The 20,382-nt window shown below is 38.3% G+C and overlaps 1 protein-coding gene across 4 annotated transcripts in view; it reads left to right on the top strand.

The window, feature by feature from the left end:
* Nucleotides 1–20,382, top strand: part of SIK3 (SIK family kinase 3) — a 247,548-nt gene that overhangs the window by 167,480 nt on the left and 59,686 nt on the right. For all 4 annotated transcript variants that reach the window (XM_027082237.1, XM_027082239.1, XM_027082238.1 and 1 more), the window contains exon 4: nucleotides 4,954–5,115. In XM_027082237.1, the coding sequence (XP_026938038.1) occupies nucleotides 4,954–5,115 (162 nt within the window). The remainder of the gene's footprint in view (nucleotides 1–4,953; nucleotides 5,116–20,382) is intronic.

Raw genomic sequence — 20,382 nt, forward strand, 5'->3', positions numbered from 1 at the left:
GAGCCAAGGGCAGAATCAGGGATACTGGTTAGGAGTTTATTCTAAGGTTACTGCAGTAAACCAGGAGGGAGATAATGGCTATTGGACTAGGTTGGTGGCACTAGAGTGGGGTGGGGATAAGGGTGAGGAATAGTTGAATTCTGGATGTATTTGACAGCAGAGTTTATAAAATCTGCTGATGGATTGGATGTGGGGTATGAAAGAAAGAGAATGAAAGGCGACAGCAAGGTTTTTGGCCTGGACCACTGGAAGGATGAAGAAAAGAGATGGTAACCAGCAGCAGCAACAAGTAAAGAGGCCTGGTATGAGGTAGCTGGAATCTTGGCAAGGAAAACCAAATAACAAGCCCTCTTCCTCTAGTCCTTGGCAGCTTGGGGCCTCCGAGGGTTAGGGACAGTGTGACATTTGAGTGCACTCTTGTTAACCTTCTCCCAGGAAGCTGAGTTATCTTGGCCTCGCCCTGACTCTTTTGGAAAGAAGCATTTGTTTGATAAACAGGAAGTCGTTTCCATGAGTGTAGAAAGAAGAAATGATAGAACTGAGTGGCAAAGCAAAGAACTGCTAGCTGTGGTTAGCTTGGAATTGGCAGAAATCTTTCCAGGTAGCCACCTAAGCTTAGCACATGAGCCGCCTTTTTCCCATTCTAGACTGGGTTATTTCTTCATCATGTAAAATGAAAAGTTTCTGCCCTGTTGCTTGACCTGCTATCAGGGTATGTTCATTTTCAGCTAGTGTTTTGGATCTTAGATGTTGTAGACTTAGCAGACAAATGGAGACACTGTCTGTTTATAGTGGGAAAGTGACTTATTTTAAGAAATGTTGGCTTCCCACCGCTACCCCATTAGTGGCATGCCTCTGACACTCCAGCGAGGCTGGTCTAGGGACGTTAAGACTGCCTTATGTGTATTTTTGCTCTTTGAAAGGTTAGAATCTAACTGTACCACAAGATATTTCTTCCTGAGTCAGATTGGGACAAAATTACAAACAGTGAATTTGAAGCAATTCACTGTGGAAAAAGCAGTGAACTCTGAAGCAAACTTTGTAAACGCTGGTGCTCTAAGACTTTTGAAACTTCAGAATTCATTCCCTCCGCTTCTAATGATATACTCCTCGTGAGGTATATAAATCCCTTAGTGTCAGTAACTACTTTTGATTTTGTGAGGAAGAGCAGATAAAAAAGATTACAGAAATCCAGTGCCAAGTTATTTATGGTGATTGGAAAGTGAGAAAGAGAACTTAGACTCCTTACTTTTTTCTTTTGTTGTTGTTTTGTTTTGTTTTTATTTCACAGGCTCCTCACTTTTGATAAGAACTTGAAAACAGGAGAACCGTTTTCTCCTTTTAATTGAGAGTCACCTCATCCTTGTCTGGGTTGAAATGGTTGAAGCTGTGATAGAGAAAAACTTTAAATTTGCCCCAGAGGTATAATGGCAACTAAATAGAATAGTAGTTTATTGATGGTGAAAAGGGACTTACTGTGATGGAGTGAAGATTGGCTAGACTCAGGGGTGTGGATGGGGGGCTGGGGTCATGGTTGCAGGGTGGGGTGTTTGGGACTGGAGGTATGGGTGGCATCTTGCCCAGTATTTCGGAGAACTAGCTCACTAAACTGTCCAGAAGAAGCAGAACAACTCTTTAGAGTTCCTTGCAAGTGGGTTTATCCTGACAAGTTGCAGAATGTATTTTACTTTGAATGTTGAGTGGCTTGGGAGCTATTTGTTTCATTTGCCTTCTGAAATTACCCCAGTATGTATTCAAATGCTGTAACTTTGTGTTAAGTCCAGGCTGGGCTACTGCTGCTCTGGGTTTCTTCGCTGAAAGTTAAATGTCATATTTGAACTTGAAGAATTTTTGCTGCCTGCCTATGGAGCACACATGAACATAAAGCAGCCATTTGTCAGCAGGCAGCTGAAAGGCAATTTCAGCAGGGACCAAAAACCGCTGCAGGCTGCTGGCTTCCTGGCACACCCACTAGACCCTGTAGGTTTACACTGAAAGCAAACTAACAGGGGCTGGAGGCGGGGGGTGGTGGTGGTGGTAATAAGATGGGCAAAAATAAAAGCAGAGGCTAAAGTCTAAATGACATTGAGCCAGTATGAAGGTCCTGTATGTGGGGAAGAGCACAACGTTCCCAAAGAAGAAAGAACTTAAACATCAAACACAATGGCTAGTAAGAAACATCTGACGTTTGCAGGCAACACATTTTTTAAAAAAGTAAATTGTGTATCTTCTTTATATTCTTAGCTGTAGGGATACTGTAGGTATCTTTATGGAAAGTACTATATAGTTTAAGCCATTTTACCCAGTGTGCTATCACAAATACCTTGTAACCAGAACCGTGTAACAGTACAATTGGTGTATAATAATAATCACTTTCAAGCATTACAGAATCCTGAACAAAGATCCTTATGATCTATTAACCAAATGCTGAAATAGTATTTGTGTAGTAATGAGTGGACCTTTTTAAAAAATAGCTTTTTAAATGTCTTTGAAAGTTAAAATTATGTCATATATGATAACTCTTAGTCAAAGTACAAGTTTATTCCCAAATATGCTATACTTTCTTTGGCCATAGCATGTAACAGAATTTATTTCTGTTTAGCAGATCAAGAGGTGGCAATATTGGCAGTATAAATGATTCATCCAAGGACAACCGATGTGTCATTGTAGAGATAAAACAGAACTAGGCTGCATTCTACCAGCTCCTGGCCTATGTAACATTTTTGAGAACTTTCCAATCATTTTAGGAAAACAAAGTACTTAGAAAATACAAAGAGGTTTTTTTAATAAAAGAAAATCACTTATTTTGGAAATTGCTAAATTAATCATTCTGTTGTATTTAAGAAGCTCTTTGATGTGTTCTGGTAATTAGTATTTACTGCCAGATGAATGTCTCCTGGGCATTTTAATTAATGGGTGGCTTGGCCAAATGAGCTTCTGAGGGTAAACCTTCATAAGGGTTTATTTTTGTATTTCTCAAGAATAGCTGTCTCTTCAAAGCTCTTTAATTAGACAAGGTTTAGCAGCTAAAGCACATTATTAGAATAATTAGGCCTTGGGTGAAGAGAAATAGTGGGTCAAAGGAGCAGGTACTGTTAGAGAGAATGGCCTCTTCAAGTGGAGCATGGTGTCCACATCTGATGGACATCCAGTTCTTCAACAGCTTGTATTCACTCCCTGTCCCTAGTTGGGGACCTTGTGTTGTTTGAAATTCATTTGACAGATCTCACCAGAAGCCTAAACATACCAGAGTGTGAGCTCACTTATCACCACCTCTAAACTCCTGTAGAAAGCTGTATCCTAGTCCTTTTAACATCTAAGCTAAAGACTTCTTATTTTCTCTTTCTTTCTACCAAATTGGTGATCTTGGCCATAATAATGATTGTTTTTGAGGGAAATGCTTCAAAGATCTTATGTGTGGGTCATTGATAACTCTAACAACTATAACAACTCCTTTGAGGGGTCTTTCTTAATCATTTAAATAAACTACTTATAACATTGTTGTTAAAATTACTAATGTATTTGGTCTCCAAAGTTTAATGTCCGTTGTGGTCAGAATGTACTTTGAATTATTTGAAAATCTGATATGTGGGTGGATTGTCATTTTGCCCCCTTCTTCAAACCACCCCCACTCCATTTCGTGTCCTAAACTGTTAATCTTGTCAGTCATTACTGGTGCATATGTTTTATCTCAAAGTTCTTCTTTGTGATGAAGAAAAGATTCACCTGACTTGTCCCATGGGGGATGGAGATGGTGCCAAAACAATTGGGTAGTATTACTGAAAGTACTATTAAAAAACAAAAAATAATACACTTATATTGTCTAATTTTCCACTTTCCCACTATCTCAGGTTGCTTATGATGGCAAATGTGTCTTTTTTCCAGCTAGATCAGTTGATTTAAGGATAGTGCTGATGAGCTATTACAGATTTCAAACAGAGCAAACTGTGTCACTGACATTTCTGATGCCATCAGCTGTCGTGATCCGTATATGCTGTCAGATGAAGAACTGGGTTAAAGATATGTATGTCATTGGTTCAATATAACCGTACTTCCACTATTAGAAAAGTGTTATAGAACTTATGACATTGATTATATGTCAATCAATTCCTTTTTAAATATAGAGGATAGCCTGATTTATAGAATTACAAAGTTAATCACATGTAAATTCTTTTGCTATACCTTAGTTAGTGACATAGCCAATGAAATTATTTCATTTAAAGTGGTAGAAACTCACATGGTTTTCTATTGATGTTATCTGTAAAAATTAATAACATAGTTTTAAAAATATTTGGTAAGCACAGTAAATGCAAATGTAAAGATGCAGGCATATTACTGTGCATTCCAGATAATAGTCACCAAATAAGTACATTTTTATGTCAAATTGTAAACCTTTGAGAAAGCAGAAGAGATATTAGCCTAAACAGAATCCTATATAAAGCAGGTTTTCCCCTCTCAGCAATGACTAATTTCTGTCTATTCTTTCCTAAAGTGATTGATTATTGTGACTCTGCTTTTTGACTCACCCTTTAGCACAGGAAATATTGCTGATACTTATCTTCATGTGCATGTTTGCTGTGTATCTTCATGTGCATGTTTGCTGTATAATCTTTTGCAACAGAGATATGCACAGGAAGGTGTTGAGTGTTACGATCCTTGAAGAAAACCATTATGTGCATCCCTCACAGCTCTTCCTTCCTTATGGTAGGGCGAGTGTATTCTTATGCATATGTATGTGTAATGGGATTTATACTTAACGAAGTTTGGGTGCTCATTACTAATGAATTTTTATAGATACAAATCAGGACTGTAAGTGTATTGTTTTCCATTTGTTTGTTTTACTTCTTTGACTCATTCATTTGCTGGGCCCACTTGTATCACTCCTTCTGTCTACCTCTTGAAATTATACCACTGTCCCAAAACAAGAACTGACGGTATTCTTCTTCGCCGCAGACCACCTGGTGGCCCATGGCAGAATGGCAGAAAAGGAGGCCCGTCGGAAGTTCAAACAGATTGTCGCAGCTGTCTATTTTTGTCACTGTCGGAATATTGTTCATCGTGATCTAAAAGCTGAAAATTTGCTACTGGATGCCAATCTGAATATCAAAATAGCAGGTGAGAAGTATGCTGAGGATGTGAAATAGGAGTGAAGCAGCTTTTCCTTCAAGGTTCTTAAAGCAAGGGATTATCTGTTTTATCTATTCAGAAAGAAGTATTATAAAAAGGATTTTTGTGTGTGTGTGGCTTGAAAATTACTAAGCTTTCAAAATACATTGATGCTATTTTTTTATGTAGTTTGGGATGCAACTGGGTTGGGAAGAAAGAAGAAAAAGTAATTTTTGAATAAGGAATAAAATATAGAATAAATTAGTAAAAAAAAAAAAAAACTGATAAAATTGTGTGCCTTCTCACCTTCACTTGAGAAGGTTGATTTGTGTCACTGCTGATATAGAGCATGCTTATTCTTAAGACTGTGGTTTTATGATCATTTAAGAAGAATAGATCTTACAGTGGTTTAAAGGCAGTCCATCTCTTTTTATCCTCAAATTTCATTCATCTGCTCATCTGACAGTGCCTAAAAAAGCACTTTTCACTGCCTCACTCTACTCATACTTCAATTTTAGTAAACTGTCAGCATTTGCCTAACCAAAACAAGCTCACCACCTATTGATAGAAGAAAGTGACTGCAGTTTATATAGAAACTATAAATATGAAAATAAACCATTTTTGTTTTTCTGACAGTTTTTGGTATTGCACTGTATGTCCCTCGTCTTCCAGATAAAAAAGGACTGGAATCTCATATAGAAAACAGAACTTTAGCTAGAATATAACTGTCTTGAAAAGCCTAGGTAAGAAGCAATTCTGAAGATTCCCTCCTTAACTGGGTGGGAACTGAGAGTTCAAATATATATTATATTATAGGTCAAAGTACCTATGTGAACCCTTGTAGGTTGTTGATTCTTCTGACAGTGTCTTTTGTGTACATAACTGCTCACTTGCCAGGCTCTACTTTTACATCCTCGGAATGTCACCTAGCCTTTTGTTTATCTAAGTTGGGCTGATTAGAACTTTTATAGTTGTAAGCTCTTTGAGTTCTGTATTTGCTCAGTACATAGTAGACAGGAATTAGAAGCTTTCTTTATCTTACGTGAAATCATGTTTTTCCTTTGCCCTGACGTCTGGTTTATATTCTCTAAAGCTCTCTAGATGCTGACAGTGCTCACAAGGGTGGGTAGGGTGGAAAGGCCTGACAATTGCAAACCCTCTTTTGTAATTATTCATTGTAGTTTCAATTAAATTAATGGTAATAACACCTACTAAGCTTCACAATCCCTAAAAGTATAATAAAATGTGTTATCTATTGTTGCTGTAACAAATTACCACACACTTAGTGGCTTGAAACACTACAAGTTTATCTTATAGTTCTGGAGGTCAGAAATCTGAAATGAATCCTGTGGGGCTGAAACCAAGGTATTGGTGGAACTGGTTCCATCTGGAGGCTTTGGAGGATTCATCTCCTTGCCTTTTTCAGCTCATGGAGGCCTCCTGCGTTCCTTGGCTCCAGGCCTTACATCACACTTCCACCTCCTGCTTCCATTGTCACATCTCCCACTCCTAATCTGATCCTCTTACTTCCCTCTTGTAAGGACCCTTGTGATTACGTTGGGCCCTCCTGGATGAACCGGGATGGTCTCTCCAGCTCAAGATCCTTAACCTAACCACATCTGCAAAAGAAGATAACACATCCACAAGTTCCATGGATTAGGGCAAGGATGTCTTTGAAGGGCTGTTATTCAGCCTACCACAAATGTTACTGTAGGGTTCTTTGGATTTTTGATTAGGGTAGTGAGTTAAAAGAAGGCCCTCAGGGCTTCCCTGGTGGCGCAGTGGTTGAGAGTCCATCAGCCGATGCAGGGGACACGGGTTTGTGTCCCGGTCCGGGAAGATCCCACATACCGCGGAGTGGCTGGGTCTGTGAGCCATGGCCGCTGAGCCTGCTAGTCCGGAGCCTGTGCTCCTCAACGGGAGAGGCCACAACAGTGAGAGGCCCGCGTACCACAAAAAAAAAAAAAAAAAAGAAGGCCCTCTTTTTCTGCTACAGTCTTAGTCTACCTTCACAGACCAAAGACTAAGAAAAAGTTTTTATGCTTCCTTGGTTCTTGATTTTGAATTTAGAATCATTTTGATTTAGTTAAGGGAAATTTGTACGGCTTTTAGTTTTTGCATTGAGAAGCCAAGTTTGAAAAGCAGGGGTTGGTGATAATTGAATTTAGAAACTCTACTGACAAATATTTGGGTAAGGAGATTTTTAAATACTTTCCTTTGTTAATGGTTAAAAACAAACCCATGCAGTCACAATATGAGTCTCTACCTGTTGGTGTGTAATTACAGACTCCTAGGGGTCCTGACAGCCAGGCTTGGGCTCTCTGTGTATTAATGCATATACTTTGTCAAGATTTTTATTTCATTAACCTAAAGTCTGCATTTTTATTATTTGTTTTCAGAGCAAAGCAAAGAATAAATGAGCGCCCCTAGCTTTGTGCTCTGCTACAGCATCTGACATTGTCTTTGTTTGCATTCTTTCCTACATGCTGTCATTACTCAGTTTCTCAGTCATTGCCTGAACTTCCCTTCCTACACATAAATTGGATAGAATACCCGTTCTCATCAGCCAGGCCTTCTTTGAACTTAATGGACCAGTGGGAGGAACGCTTCTAGTTGAAGCTGACTACAGCATGACTAATTTTAGAGAGGTAGGTTGGATGGTTCTGATGGGATAAGTTCAGATAAGTAATGAAATCAACTTTTTATTCTGAAAGCTAAAAGTAACTTTCAGATCCCTGATCTTTTCAGTAGTCTTTTTGATGAATTATTATAAATCTCAGTAAGAAAGAACTACTGTATATGAAAGAAACACATGAGAGAGAAAAGAGGGTTTTTTTATTTTATTTAAAATATTGTTAGTCTTAAGCACCTCATTTTAAAAATCATCGTATATGTTATAGTAGCAAATTAACTTGGAATTAATAAAAATTCAGATCAGGAAATTTAAGGAATTCATGTTTTCCTTATCCAATATTTACCTAGTGGTTTTGATGAAAAGATTATGCATCCTGTTCAAAAGTAGATGAATAAGTTGTTCTGGGGATGTTTGTGTTTACAGGAATTTATGTTTACTTTTTGTATGAAGTAATGTGACAATTTACATGTAATACTTGGTACTACTATAAAAATCTAGCTATTATAAAAGCCCATGTTAGCCCTCTTCAAGTGAATATGTGTTCCCAGGACACGAGAGATAAGTTTCAGTTACAGATATTAAAAGATTCAACATCATTCCATTGTTTAAGAGTTTTTGTGATTAAATTCTTACCTATGAATTTTTGTTCTAGTGCTAGTTCTAGAGAGAATGAAGCTCAGGTGAATAGTTTGGTTTTTTTTTTTCTGGTTTTAATGCTTTCTTCTTAATGCTGGTCACAAACCTATCTTCTGTAGAATTATTTGAAAGATGTTTCTATCATTAGTAATCCAGCATAAGCATTGATTGTTTTCAGAATAAAGAATTTTATTTCTGAAAGGCACAGTTGCCAAGTCTGGAACGAAGAATTTGTAGTGGCTATCTGTAATCTTCACTGTTCTTAACAAAGGCTTTTTGCTCCGGTATCACGGAACAGAAAAAAGAAGGCTCAGAACATGACTCCCGCCCTCAAGAATTTACAGTCTATGTGGGCAGCAAATGCTTAGAGCTTTGAAAAGTTAAATAACACCAAAATTATGCTTTACATATATAAGAAGTACTTTGCATTTTCACGTATATCATTTAATTTCAACATATTTGGCATGCAAATATGTCTTGCTTAGAAAACACTAGAGTTTCCAAAACACCTTTAACTTGCTAAACGTTTGAATTTCTTATAAAGAGCACTCGTGCAAATCGCTTTCATGTAGAGAATTCAACGCTGGGAAAAGAATAGGGTTCTTGGTCTCTAACCTTTCACTTTGTGCCTCAGATGTGTGAGGATCCACAAAGGAGCAGATTCAGGATGGAGGAGGCACAACATGGCTCTCTTAGCACATCGATTGTATCCCTGGGTGACAGCATGGCCAACAGCTACCAAATTGCAGTTTGATACAATAGGAGAGATGTTACAGAGCACATCATGATTCATTATCACGTTAATTGTATAGTCCAGTCACCACAGGAGTTCAGAGGATGGAGAAACCACTTTAGTTTGCAGAATTTCATTAGATTACAGATGCCACAGGGACTGTAAGCATATCCCATTTATTGTACCTGTTGTATAGTAGGTGCTCAATAACTTTGTTGATCTGAACTTTACATAGTGGTGATGAGGACAGAAACACCCTTTTGAGAATATAGCACTTGAGGTGAGTCTTAAAGGATGAATAGAACTCGTTAAGGATAGGTGTCAAGGAGAGAATGCCAGTAGGATTAGTCAGTAAGCAAATGTTAGTAAAGCACCTGCTGTGTGCAGACATTGGGAATACAGCAGCGATTAAAATAGTCCCTTGGAACTAATGTTCTGATGGGGAAAGATAGACAGTAAACACATAAACAAGCTCTCATAAGGGCTGTGAAAATGGTAATATCGGGTAGTCTGATAGAACGACTTGTGAGAGGATAACGAGGATAGTCAGAGCCTTCCAAACAGAAGGAAGAGCAAGGCAAAGGCCTGCGAGAGGTGAATCCAGCATATTTAGGGGGTAAGAGAAAGTTTAGCATGGCTGAGGATAATAAATAAGGCCGGGAGTGGAAAGATGGGATGAGAGAGCTGGCAAGGGCCAGTTCGCCTGGGGACCTGTGCACATGGTGAGGATTTGGGGCTTTATTTTGGTTACAGTGGGAAGCTGAGTTGGAGAAGCATGGGCAGCAGTAGAATGCACACAGCATATCTGCAGAAAAGCTTGGTGAGAGGGAAGGATCGAGGAGTCATGCCTGAGAAGGCAGGAAGGGGAGGTATTTGTACTAAATTGTGAAATTGTTTGAATACCAGGCTTAATAAATCAGATTCAGGGTGGATAAGGAAAAAAGGGTGGGAGTAGGGAGAGGGGACAGGAAAGCAATACGAAGATCAGTTAAAAGGCTGTGAAATGGTAAAATCCTGCATACGGGTGGTGGCAGTGGATGTGGGAAGGAAGAAAAGGGCAACAAATACAAGAGATGTGAGCAGAGGAGGAATTTCTGGGACTGGGTAACCAGTCACATCTCTGGGCCAGGAAGAGGGAACTTCCAGTCAGAGATATGTTTAGAAATAGAGAAATCAGATTTTCTTATTGATGGATTATATTAAGCTGTCAAACTGGTGTTGCCTTATTTTTAATGGTTGATGTACTGCTATTCAAAAGGAATTTTAATTCTTGTCCTTAAAAATTTACTAGAGAAATTTCTGTATTTATAAAAGATTGCCTAAATGTAGCTGGCTTACTCCCTGAAGCAAAGTTATTTGAAATACTCAGACGTTATGAGAATGTTTTGAAAATTGTGGAAACTTTTTTTTTTTAACCTAAGGAAGTTGGAAACTTTTTTCTTTAAATGTCGACTCCCAGAATGGTCTCCATGAGATGGTTTCCACTCCGGTGTTATTGTTTTAGTTGGCAATCAGTAGACAGCAAAGATCTGAAGTTCAGCTACAGCAAAGCCAATATTTTGGAAAGAATTTCCACAGTGCATGGATTCGAGGTACTGTGGAAATTTTTGACCTTTAATGCAGTGAGATCTAGACTACTTCATTTTTCAAAAGTGAGAAACTAAAACATTTGGTAAGTCTATTGACCTTTCACCGCCAGTATGAATATGCTAAGATACAGTCATATCTGTATCTCAAAACAAAGGTTGGAAACCTTGGATTTCTGAGGCCCCTTCCATAGTCTGGTGATTGAGAATGTCCCTGACAGGTCACAAAAAGTAGTTACGAATATTCATCGTGTCAATCCCAAATTTTATGTCATTATCCTAACACCCTTTGTTTAGGTAATCTTTCAGTACACCTCCCTGATTGATGGGTAGTAAATTGAGACCCAGAGAGGCCATGTGACTTTCCCAAATTCGGGTCCTAGTAGAGCCTAGGAATCATAACGCCTCACCCTTGTGCTCTCACCCTGAAATGGTATAGGACCCTCAACTAGCAGGGGCTAAGGAACTTTAACGTATATTGACCCTTGGGAAAATGGAGTTTGGAAAATTCTCTCTTCTGAATCCTATTCCTAAGACTGGAGCTTTTACAAATGAAAAATTAATGTACCTTCATTAAAAAGGCATTTCAGGTACACATAGTTGACACACATGGCACATGAAAAAATGCTCAACATCGCTAATTATTAGAGAAACGCAAATCAAAACTGCAATGAGGTACCACCTCACACCAGTCAGAATGGCCATCATTAAAAAGTCTGCAGATAACCAGTGCTGGAGAGGGTTTGGAGAAAGGGGAACCCTCCTGCACTGTTGGTGGGAATGTAAATTGGTACAGCCGCTATGGAAAACAGTGTGGAGGTTCCTCAAAAAACTAAAAATAGAGTTACCATATGATCCAGCAATCCCACTCCTGGGCTTACATCTAGACAAAACTATGATTCGAAAAGATACATGCACCCCACAGGACAGGAATAAAGGCGCAGACATAGAGAATGGACTTGAGGACATGGAGAGGGGGAAGGGTAAGCTTGGATGAAGTGAGAGGGTGGCATGGACATATATATGCTACCAAATGTAAAATAGATAGCTAGTGGGAGGCAGCCGCATGGCACAGGGAGATCAGCTCGGTGCTTTGTGTCCACCTAGAGGGGTGGGATAGGGAGGGTGGGAGGGAGACGCAAGAGGGAGGAGATATAGGGATATATGTATATGTATAGCTGTTTCACTTTGTTATACAGCAGAAACTAACACACCATTGTAAAGCAATTATACTCCAATAAAGATGTTTAAAAAAAAAAGAAAAGAAAAGATACATGCACCCCAGTGTTCATAGCAGCACTATTTACAATAGCCTAGACGTGGAAGCAACCTAAATGTCCATCGACAGCTGAATGGATAGGAAAGATGTGGTATATATATATATATATATATATATATATATATATATATATATACTGGAATACTGCTCAGCCATTTAAAAAAAGTAAAATAATGCCATTTTCAGCAACATGGATGGACCTAGAGATTATCATGCTAAGTGAAGTAAGTCAGGAAGAGGAAGACAAATACCATATGATGTCACTTATATGTGAAATCTAAAATATGACACAAATGAACTTATCTATGAAACAGAAACAGACTCACAGACATAGAGAACAGACTTGTGGTTGCCAAGGGGGAGGGGGCTGAGGGGAGGGATGGATTGGGAGTTTGGGTTTAGCAGATGAAAACGATTATATATAAAATGGATAAACAACAAGGTTCTACTGTATAGACAGAGAAGTATGTTTGATATCCTGTAATACACCATAATGGAAAAAGAAAAAACAAGAAATAAAGTGAATATAACTATTTAATATTTTTTAAATGACAAGATTTTGTTTTATTTTTTTATGACTGAATAATATTCCATTGTATACATATACTACATTTTAAAATCCATTCATCTGTCAATGGACACTGAGGTTGTTTCCATATCTTGGCTATTGTAAATAATGCTGCGATGAACATGAGCATGCAGATGTCTTTTTGAATTAGTGCCTTCATTTTCTTTTCTTTTTTTTTTTTTTTGGCCACGTCACGCGGCTTATGGGATTTTATTTCCCCAACCAGGGATCAAACTTGGGCTCTCAGCACTGAGAGCAAGGAGTCCTAACCGCTGAACTGCCTGGGAATTCCCAGTGCTTTCATTTTCTTTAGATCAATACCTAGAAGTGGAATTGCTGGATCATATGGTAGTTCTCTTTTTAATTTTTTGAGGAACCTCTATACTGTTTTTCATAGTGGCTGCACCAGTGAACCTTCCCACCAACAGTGCACAAGGGTTCCCTTTTCTCCACACCCTCACCAATATTTGTTACTTCTTGTCTTCTTGGTAATAGCCATTCTAACAGGTGTTTTGATTTGCATTTCCCTGGTGATTAGTGATGTTAAGCATCTTTTTATGTACCTCTTGGCCATCCGCATGTCTTCTTTGGAAAAATGTCTATTCAGATCTTCTGTCCATTTAAAAAATTGAATTGTTTTTTTGCTACTGAGTTGTATGAGTTTTTTATGTATTTTGGATATTAACCCCTCATCAGATATATGATTTGCAAATATTTTCTCCTATTCAGTAGGTTGCCTTTTCATTTTGTTGATAAATATTATTTATAATGAACTTTTAAGTCAATTTTAATAATGTACTAATATAAAATATTTTACTTAAATTACTTCTTTATCATAAATCACATAGAAATGACAAAGTTATTATTTTTTTTTTTGACAAAGTTATTTTACAAATTTCTTTCTTGCAAGGTTTTTAGGATAATATATTCCTTTGAAAGAAGTTTGAGAGTCAGAAAAGTTGGAAAATACCGAGTACTTGTACAATTAAATAGGTTAGTTTTCTTAACATTCTAGTCCAAATATGACCTTGATCTTTTTAATCAGATGGAGAGATTCTCTGAGCTCTTGATAGACTCTTTTTCAGGAAAGCCTTTCTCCTCTATTATATACCAATTGCCCCTAAACTTTTGCTTAAAACTCAATTTATGCATATAATTATATTGTTAGATGTGTGATTATGTTGTTTGCCCCTTGATGCACTAATGGTCCCTCAGAAACTTGGGGCGTATCCTACTCCTGTTAGTATATTTACACCTTACCTTTTAGGTGGGTTACTGTTCAGATGTTTCCTCTCATTTGAGTTATGTTTATTCTGTTCTGTTAGGTTTAACCTAAGATGGTATTTTCTTGCCTGCTTAGTTTCTAGGTGACAACTGAGAATCTTATATGTGATCGTACCTTCTTTTCTCCAAAAGTAGCCTTCTGCTTATCAGACCATATGCCTTAATTTTTAATTTGGAAAATATTATTGTTATACCTATATACTGTATTTCCATTTGGTATCTTTAGTTTCTGTTGAGAAGTTAAGGGGACCTTGATTCATTATGGTCCATAAAAGGCACACTAAAAATTTGTATAGTGTGCTCACCTATCAGGATTAGAAACTTACTTGATTGAATGATTGGACTATTATTTTTCTAAGTGATATGAATCACTTTAGAATCATAATTGCAATAGTATGCATTAACGTTTTCAAGAATTCCAGTGAATATTGTTTGTAGGTCTTATAGAAAAGGTCTTATTATAACCTTTTCCTTTATACATCTACTCAATACTGAGTTTGATTAAAAGATCCCGTGTTGGTGAGGGGTTTTTGCCTTTCCTGAGAAGGGTTGGGGTAGTGCTATCTATGATAAGAGTGGAGGGGATTTGTTTATTACCTCATTTAAAAATAGCTGAGTTCAGTGATCCTAACTGCTAAGATATTTTTAAAACTTTGGGGGCAAATACATGTCATTCATTGAAAATACCAATGTAATGCTGCTCCAGCATTTTTGTTTTTAAACTTTCATTTTCCACGGAGGTAGTCATCATGCTGTATGATACACAGTGCTCAGAAGTTGTGGAGGGTCAGGAGATTGCTAAGATTAAGTGATAGCTGTGTAAGAGCCCTGTATATGGTGCAATAGTAGGAGCTGCAACAGAATGGTCCTCTAATACCTAACACATTACCAAGAAGGTACATATATTCTTTCAACCTCCTGAATATTACCTGTCCCCTCCTCCAATTCTGACCTCCCCTGGTTTCTTAAACTAAACCAAATGCCCCCCTTCCCAGATAAGCTGATTACTTGATTTTTTTTTTTTTTTTTCCCATGAAGGAATTTCTCTTGAGTATAAATGCTCAGGCTGTGAGTCAGTAGTTTTTGGCATTACTTCTCTATTAGCTCCTAGTTAGGAAGTTCAGCCAAAGGTTGAAGGGATTGCTAAACACTTCAGGACTTCCCAGACCCATTTTTAAGAGCAAACTAATATTGAGACTCCTGGGAACTTTGAAACTCATCCTTTGTCACTACCAATATTTTGAGATTCACACAGTTGACTCTTGTGTTCAAATCCAAATAAAGCTTTTGGGTCACATGATTTCTAGGCTAGTAATATTGTGTAGGAAAGACAAGGTAAGTTCCTCTTCCGTGTCATGTTCTATCTTAACAGTCCATATAACGGTCTAAATCCTGTTTATAAAGTGTTCTTTTACAGGTCTTGATCTTTGATTTGTCAATTCATTTCTAGCTAGAATACCTGACAGCTTGTGGCCCACACCCCGTACTTATTAGTCCACTGAGAAGTTAATCAGGGCCCTAAATTATTTCTATTCTTGATCTTTGTCTTTACTTGCAAGTGCAGCATTGGGGTTATGAGTCCTCAGAAGCTTTCAGATTTTAAAACAGGAAGGGGGCTTCCCTCGTGGCGCAGTGGTTGAGAGTCTGCCTGCCGATGCAGGGGATATGGGTTCGTGCCCCGGTCTGGGAAGATCCCACATGCCGCGGAGCGGCTGGGCCCATGAGCCATGGCCGCTGAGCCTGCGTGTCCAGAGCCTGTGATCCGCAACGGGAGAAGCCACAACAGTGAGAGGCCCGCGTACCGCAAAAACAAAACAAAACAAAACAAACAGGAAGGATCTTGTCTCGGTATTTTCTGGTGAGGTGGTTTATTTAGGATAAGTAATTATTTTCCCACTTCACGTTTTTCCTCTGCCCCGTACTTCCAAGCTTACTTATCACAACAAGGAAGTGAAATGAAGCACAAGTTACTCCTGAAGGGGTTGGCTGCCACCTGTAGCTGTACTACTGTACCACCTTCACAGACACTGTGAACATTTGGAACTGGCTGCAGGCTGGGCCTAATCTGTTATATCTGCTTCGGGTTGCTCCTTGGTCAGCCAAAAAAGAAGTCAAGGGTATTACTCTGAGGTGGTGGACCAAGTAAGAAAATTTCCTCTTGCAGTTGTCCTGATTTTTAAATTCGTGCCACCCATTCCCTCTTTCCCCTTGCCGCATAGACATACCCAGTTGTTGATATACTTAACTTTTAGGGCTACAGTATCACTGCCAGGTATAGCCCCAGCCTCCTGATCTTGCCTAGAACAAAGGATTTCAAGTCTCAAAATGGATAGTAAAGCTCTGGTATTTAAACCATCCCTAGAAGACAGACATATGGTTCCAATTAGTCTGCTGCTCTGTATTAAGGGGATGTAAGATACCATTCTAGCCTGCAGACAAATGCTAACCAACCAGGGTGTTGGGGGTTGGAAAAGAGACCTAACAAATTATGTTAGGAGCCACTTATGAGTGGAGAAATAAATGACCATAGGCCACATGAAGAGAACAACTCCACCCATATGGCTTCTGTTGTGTGGGTGTGAGTATTCACTTCAGCCAGTTTCTTCTCTTGTTTCTCCCTTTCCTTCTGTAACTCTTTAGAATATTCATCATTTTAATGTTGATTCTGTAGGTCATAATTTTTTTCCTGTTGCCAATAAATAAAGAGGAAGGGATATAAAGTATCTTTATGGCATCTTTGTACCTGAGAATTTTCTGAAACTAACTGCTCAGTGTTTTAGTTCTTATTATTCAAGTCTTTATTTTTAAAACAAAAATTTTTAATACAGAATAATAAAGCAATAATATAAGCATACTATAGGAAATTTAAAGAACAACAAAAGATTTTTAAGTACTCAAACTGGAATCTCACCTCCAAAACTTACCATTTTGAACGCATTTTTTTTTCTATGCATGCTTTTTTATAATTATAGTCACTGTATGTACAATTTTACGTGTAGTTTTTATCCTTTATGGTATGTAAATATTTTCCCTATGCTGTTCTATGTAATCATTTTTAATGATTGCATATCAAATAGATATAACATAATTTACATAATTTAACATAATTTACATAATATAACATAATTACATAATTTTAAGCTCTCCCATATTGTTGTAAGAGCACAGAAATTCTTGATAGGGCTGTGGTGTTTACTCCCCGCCTTCCTTTCTTTGACATTATCAGTACAGTTCAAAACTACAGAGTTTATATACTTATCATTTTGAACATGCACTGAATCTGTTCTCTTCTTTGCCTTAAGTTTCTATGTTATTTTTGTTGTTCTTGTTCTCATTTTTTATTCTTGTGGACGTTGCCCTGCTTCTGCGTTTGCCTTTGTACTGCACCAGCATTCTCCAACCTTCGCCTTGTGACGCCGCCGTGTGAGCTTGTGATGCCGTAGTTTATTTTCCTTGTGCCCCCTGGTTAGAACCATCCTGGGCTGACATGAGCTGGGGCCATGCAGCACTTTAGTATTCCTTAGGACGGTAGTTCTGGAAAGCTAAAAGAAAATAGTGGCTGAATACAGAGTGCCTGAGGTGATAAAGACATGTTTAGCCTCTGTCCGTCCACTGGCTTCTTACCACTGGGATTTGAATAATTAAAATGTTATAAGCAGAAAAAAAATATCTTCTAGTTAGGGGAGAGTTAAGATTATTTATCAGAAAGATTTGCCAAGATTAGGTTAACTCTCAGTTACCTACGTGTTGTTCTGTTTTTTACTATCCCATTTTTTTGAGTTTTTTCCCTCCCCGCTCTTCTGGCCGTCCATGTTTTTTGATTCGCTAGTATATCAAGCCTGTTTATCTTAAGTTAGACATACGGAAGGAAAAGAAGGAAAATCTAAGTCTCTTCAGTGTCGTTCTTTGATAGCAGCTCTTGTTCAGTTAGGGGAGACAGTGACAGTATAGACAAAAATTGATTTTTAAACTATGAGTAAGGCGTCTTAGTCCATTCGGGCTGCAATAATAAAATACCACAGACTAGGTGGCTCATAAACAACAGAAGTTTACTGCTCACAGTTCCAGGCTGGGAGGTCTAAGCTCAAGGCACCAGCATGACTGCCTTCTGGTGAAGGCCCTCTTCCTGGTTCATAGCTAGAGCCTGCTCAGTGTGTCCACACATGGTGGCAGGGGCTAGAGGTCTCTCTGGAGCCTCCTTTATAAGGCACTAATCCCACTCATGAGGGTTCCACCCTCATGACCTAATCGATTCCCAAAGCTCCCACGTTCTAATACCATCACCTTGGGAATTAGGATTTCAACATGTGAATTTTGGGGGCACATTCAGACCATTACATAATGTATGCCATCTTTGTCTCTTAATATGAGTTACTGAGAAGTAGTTATTTTATTAGTATAACACTAATACTAATATTTTTAATGAAGTGAACTGCTTATCATTTATACCTAATTGCTGTTATATTATGACAGCAATTATATATCATTAAAATATTTACTACTTTTAAATTGTTTTTAACTACAACTCTAAACTCTATCATTATATATCACATCTTCATAGTTTGCTCTTCTTCAAATAGGATTATTGCTGTTTTCAACAAAAACTTCACTGGGATTCCTGTTCAGCAAGTAACTCCCAGTTGCTACCCTCTTAGCTGTTCTCTAAGGGCAGCTCTGAGTTCTCATACCTTTATCCCTTTTTATTTTTTATTATTAATTTTTTGATGTGGATCATTTTTTAAAATTTATTTATTTTTGGCTGCATTGGGTCTTCGTTGCTGTGCGTGGGCTTTCTCTAGTTGCAGTGAGCGGGGCTACACTTCGTTGCAGTGTGCAGGCTTCTTATTGCGGTGGTTTCTCTTGTTGCGGAGCAGGGGCTCTAGGCGTGCAGGCTTCAGTAGTTGTGGCACAGTTATTTCTGTCTAGTATTCCATGACAGAAGTATACCACAAGTTATTTTTCCATTTTATCCATTGATGGGTATTTGGATTGCTTTTAGTTTGGAGCTCTTACTAACAATTGCGATGAACATTGCATTCTTAAACGTTAATGTGCATCCTTAAACATTAATGAAGAGTATAAACTGAGGAGTAAAGTTGCTAGGTTGTACTGTATGTCTGTTTTCAGATTTTACTGGGTGATGCTAAACTGGTGTGTCAGTTTGTGTGAGGGTTCCCATTCCTGCATGTCTTCACCAGTGCTGTGTATTCTTTTTAAAATTTGTTGTTGGAGTATAGTTGATTTACAATGCTGTGTTAGTTTCAGGTGTACAGCAAAGTGAATCAACTATACATATACACATATCCACTCCCCTTCAGATTCTTTTCCCATATTGGCCATTACAGAGCATTGAGTAGAGTTCCCTGTGCTATACAGTAGGTCCCTATTAGCTATCCACTTCTGTATAGTAGTGTGTAGTGCTGGGTATTATTACACATTATACTTTTTGTCAGTTTGGTGAGTGTGTAATGGTTATCTCATTGTGGTTTTAGTTTTTTATTTTGTCTTTAATAATGAGATTGAACTCCTTTTCATGTGTTTGGCCTTTTTTGTGAAGTGTCTGCTTAAGTAAGTCTTTTGCCCATTTTTCTACTGGGTTGTCTGTCTTACTGATTTATAGGAGTTTTTGTTTCAATAATGATATGAGTCTTTTGTCTTATTTATTTATTTATTTATTTATTTTTGCGGTACATGGGCCTCTCACTGTTGTGGCCTCTCCCGTTGTGGAGCACAGGCTCCAGACGCCCAGGCTCAGGGGCCATGGCTCACGGGCCCAGCTGCTCCGCGGCATGTGGGATCTTCCTGGACCGGGTCACGAACCCGCGTCCCCTGCATCGGCAGGCGGACTCTCAACCACTGTGCCACCAGGGAAGCCCGAGTCTTTTGTTTTATGGGTTACAAATAACTTCTCTCATTTCGTGATTTCTCATTTCACTCTCTCTTTCAATGAATAGACATTTTAGTATAATTTTGTTATGAGCAAGACAGACTTTATTTTTTAAATTTTATTTATTTATTTTTATACAGCAGGTTCTTATTAGTTATCTGTTTTATACATATTAGTGTATATATGTCAATCCCAATATCCCAATTCTTCCCACCCTCCGCCCTGCTTTCCCCCCCTTGGTGTCTGTACGTTTGTTCTCTATGTCTGTGTCTCTATTTCTGCCTTGCAAATGGGTTCATCTGTACCATTTTTCTAGATTCTACATATATGTGTTAATATACAATATTTGTTTTTCTCTTTCTGACTTACTTCACTCTGTATGACAGTCTCTAGGTCCATCCACGTCTCTAAAAATGACCCAGTTTCGTTCCTTTTTATGGCTGAGTAATATTCCACTGTATATATGTGCCACATCTTATTTATCCATTCGTCTGTCGATGGACATTTAGGTTGCTTCCATGACCTGACTGTCGTAAATAGTGCTGCTGTGAACATCGGGGTGCATGTGTCTTTTTGAATTATGGTTTTCTCTGGGTATATGCCCAGTAGTGGGATTGCTGGGTCATATGGTAATTCTGTTTTTAGTTTTTTAAGGAACCTCCATACTG

This window comes from Aethalodelphis obliquidens, unplaced genomic scaffold, assembly GCF_003676395.1.
Source record: "Aethalodelphis obliquidens isolate GAN/ISIS:26980383/991018 unplaced genomic scaffold, ASM367639v1 scaffold46, whole genome shotgun sequence".
NCBI classification, from domain to species: Eukaryota; Metazoa; Chordata; class Mammalia; order Artiodactyla; family Delphinidae; genus Aethalodelphis; species Aethalodelphis obliquidens.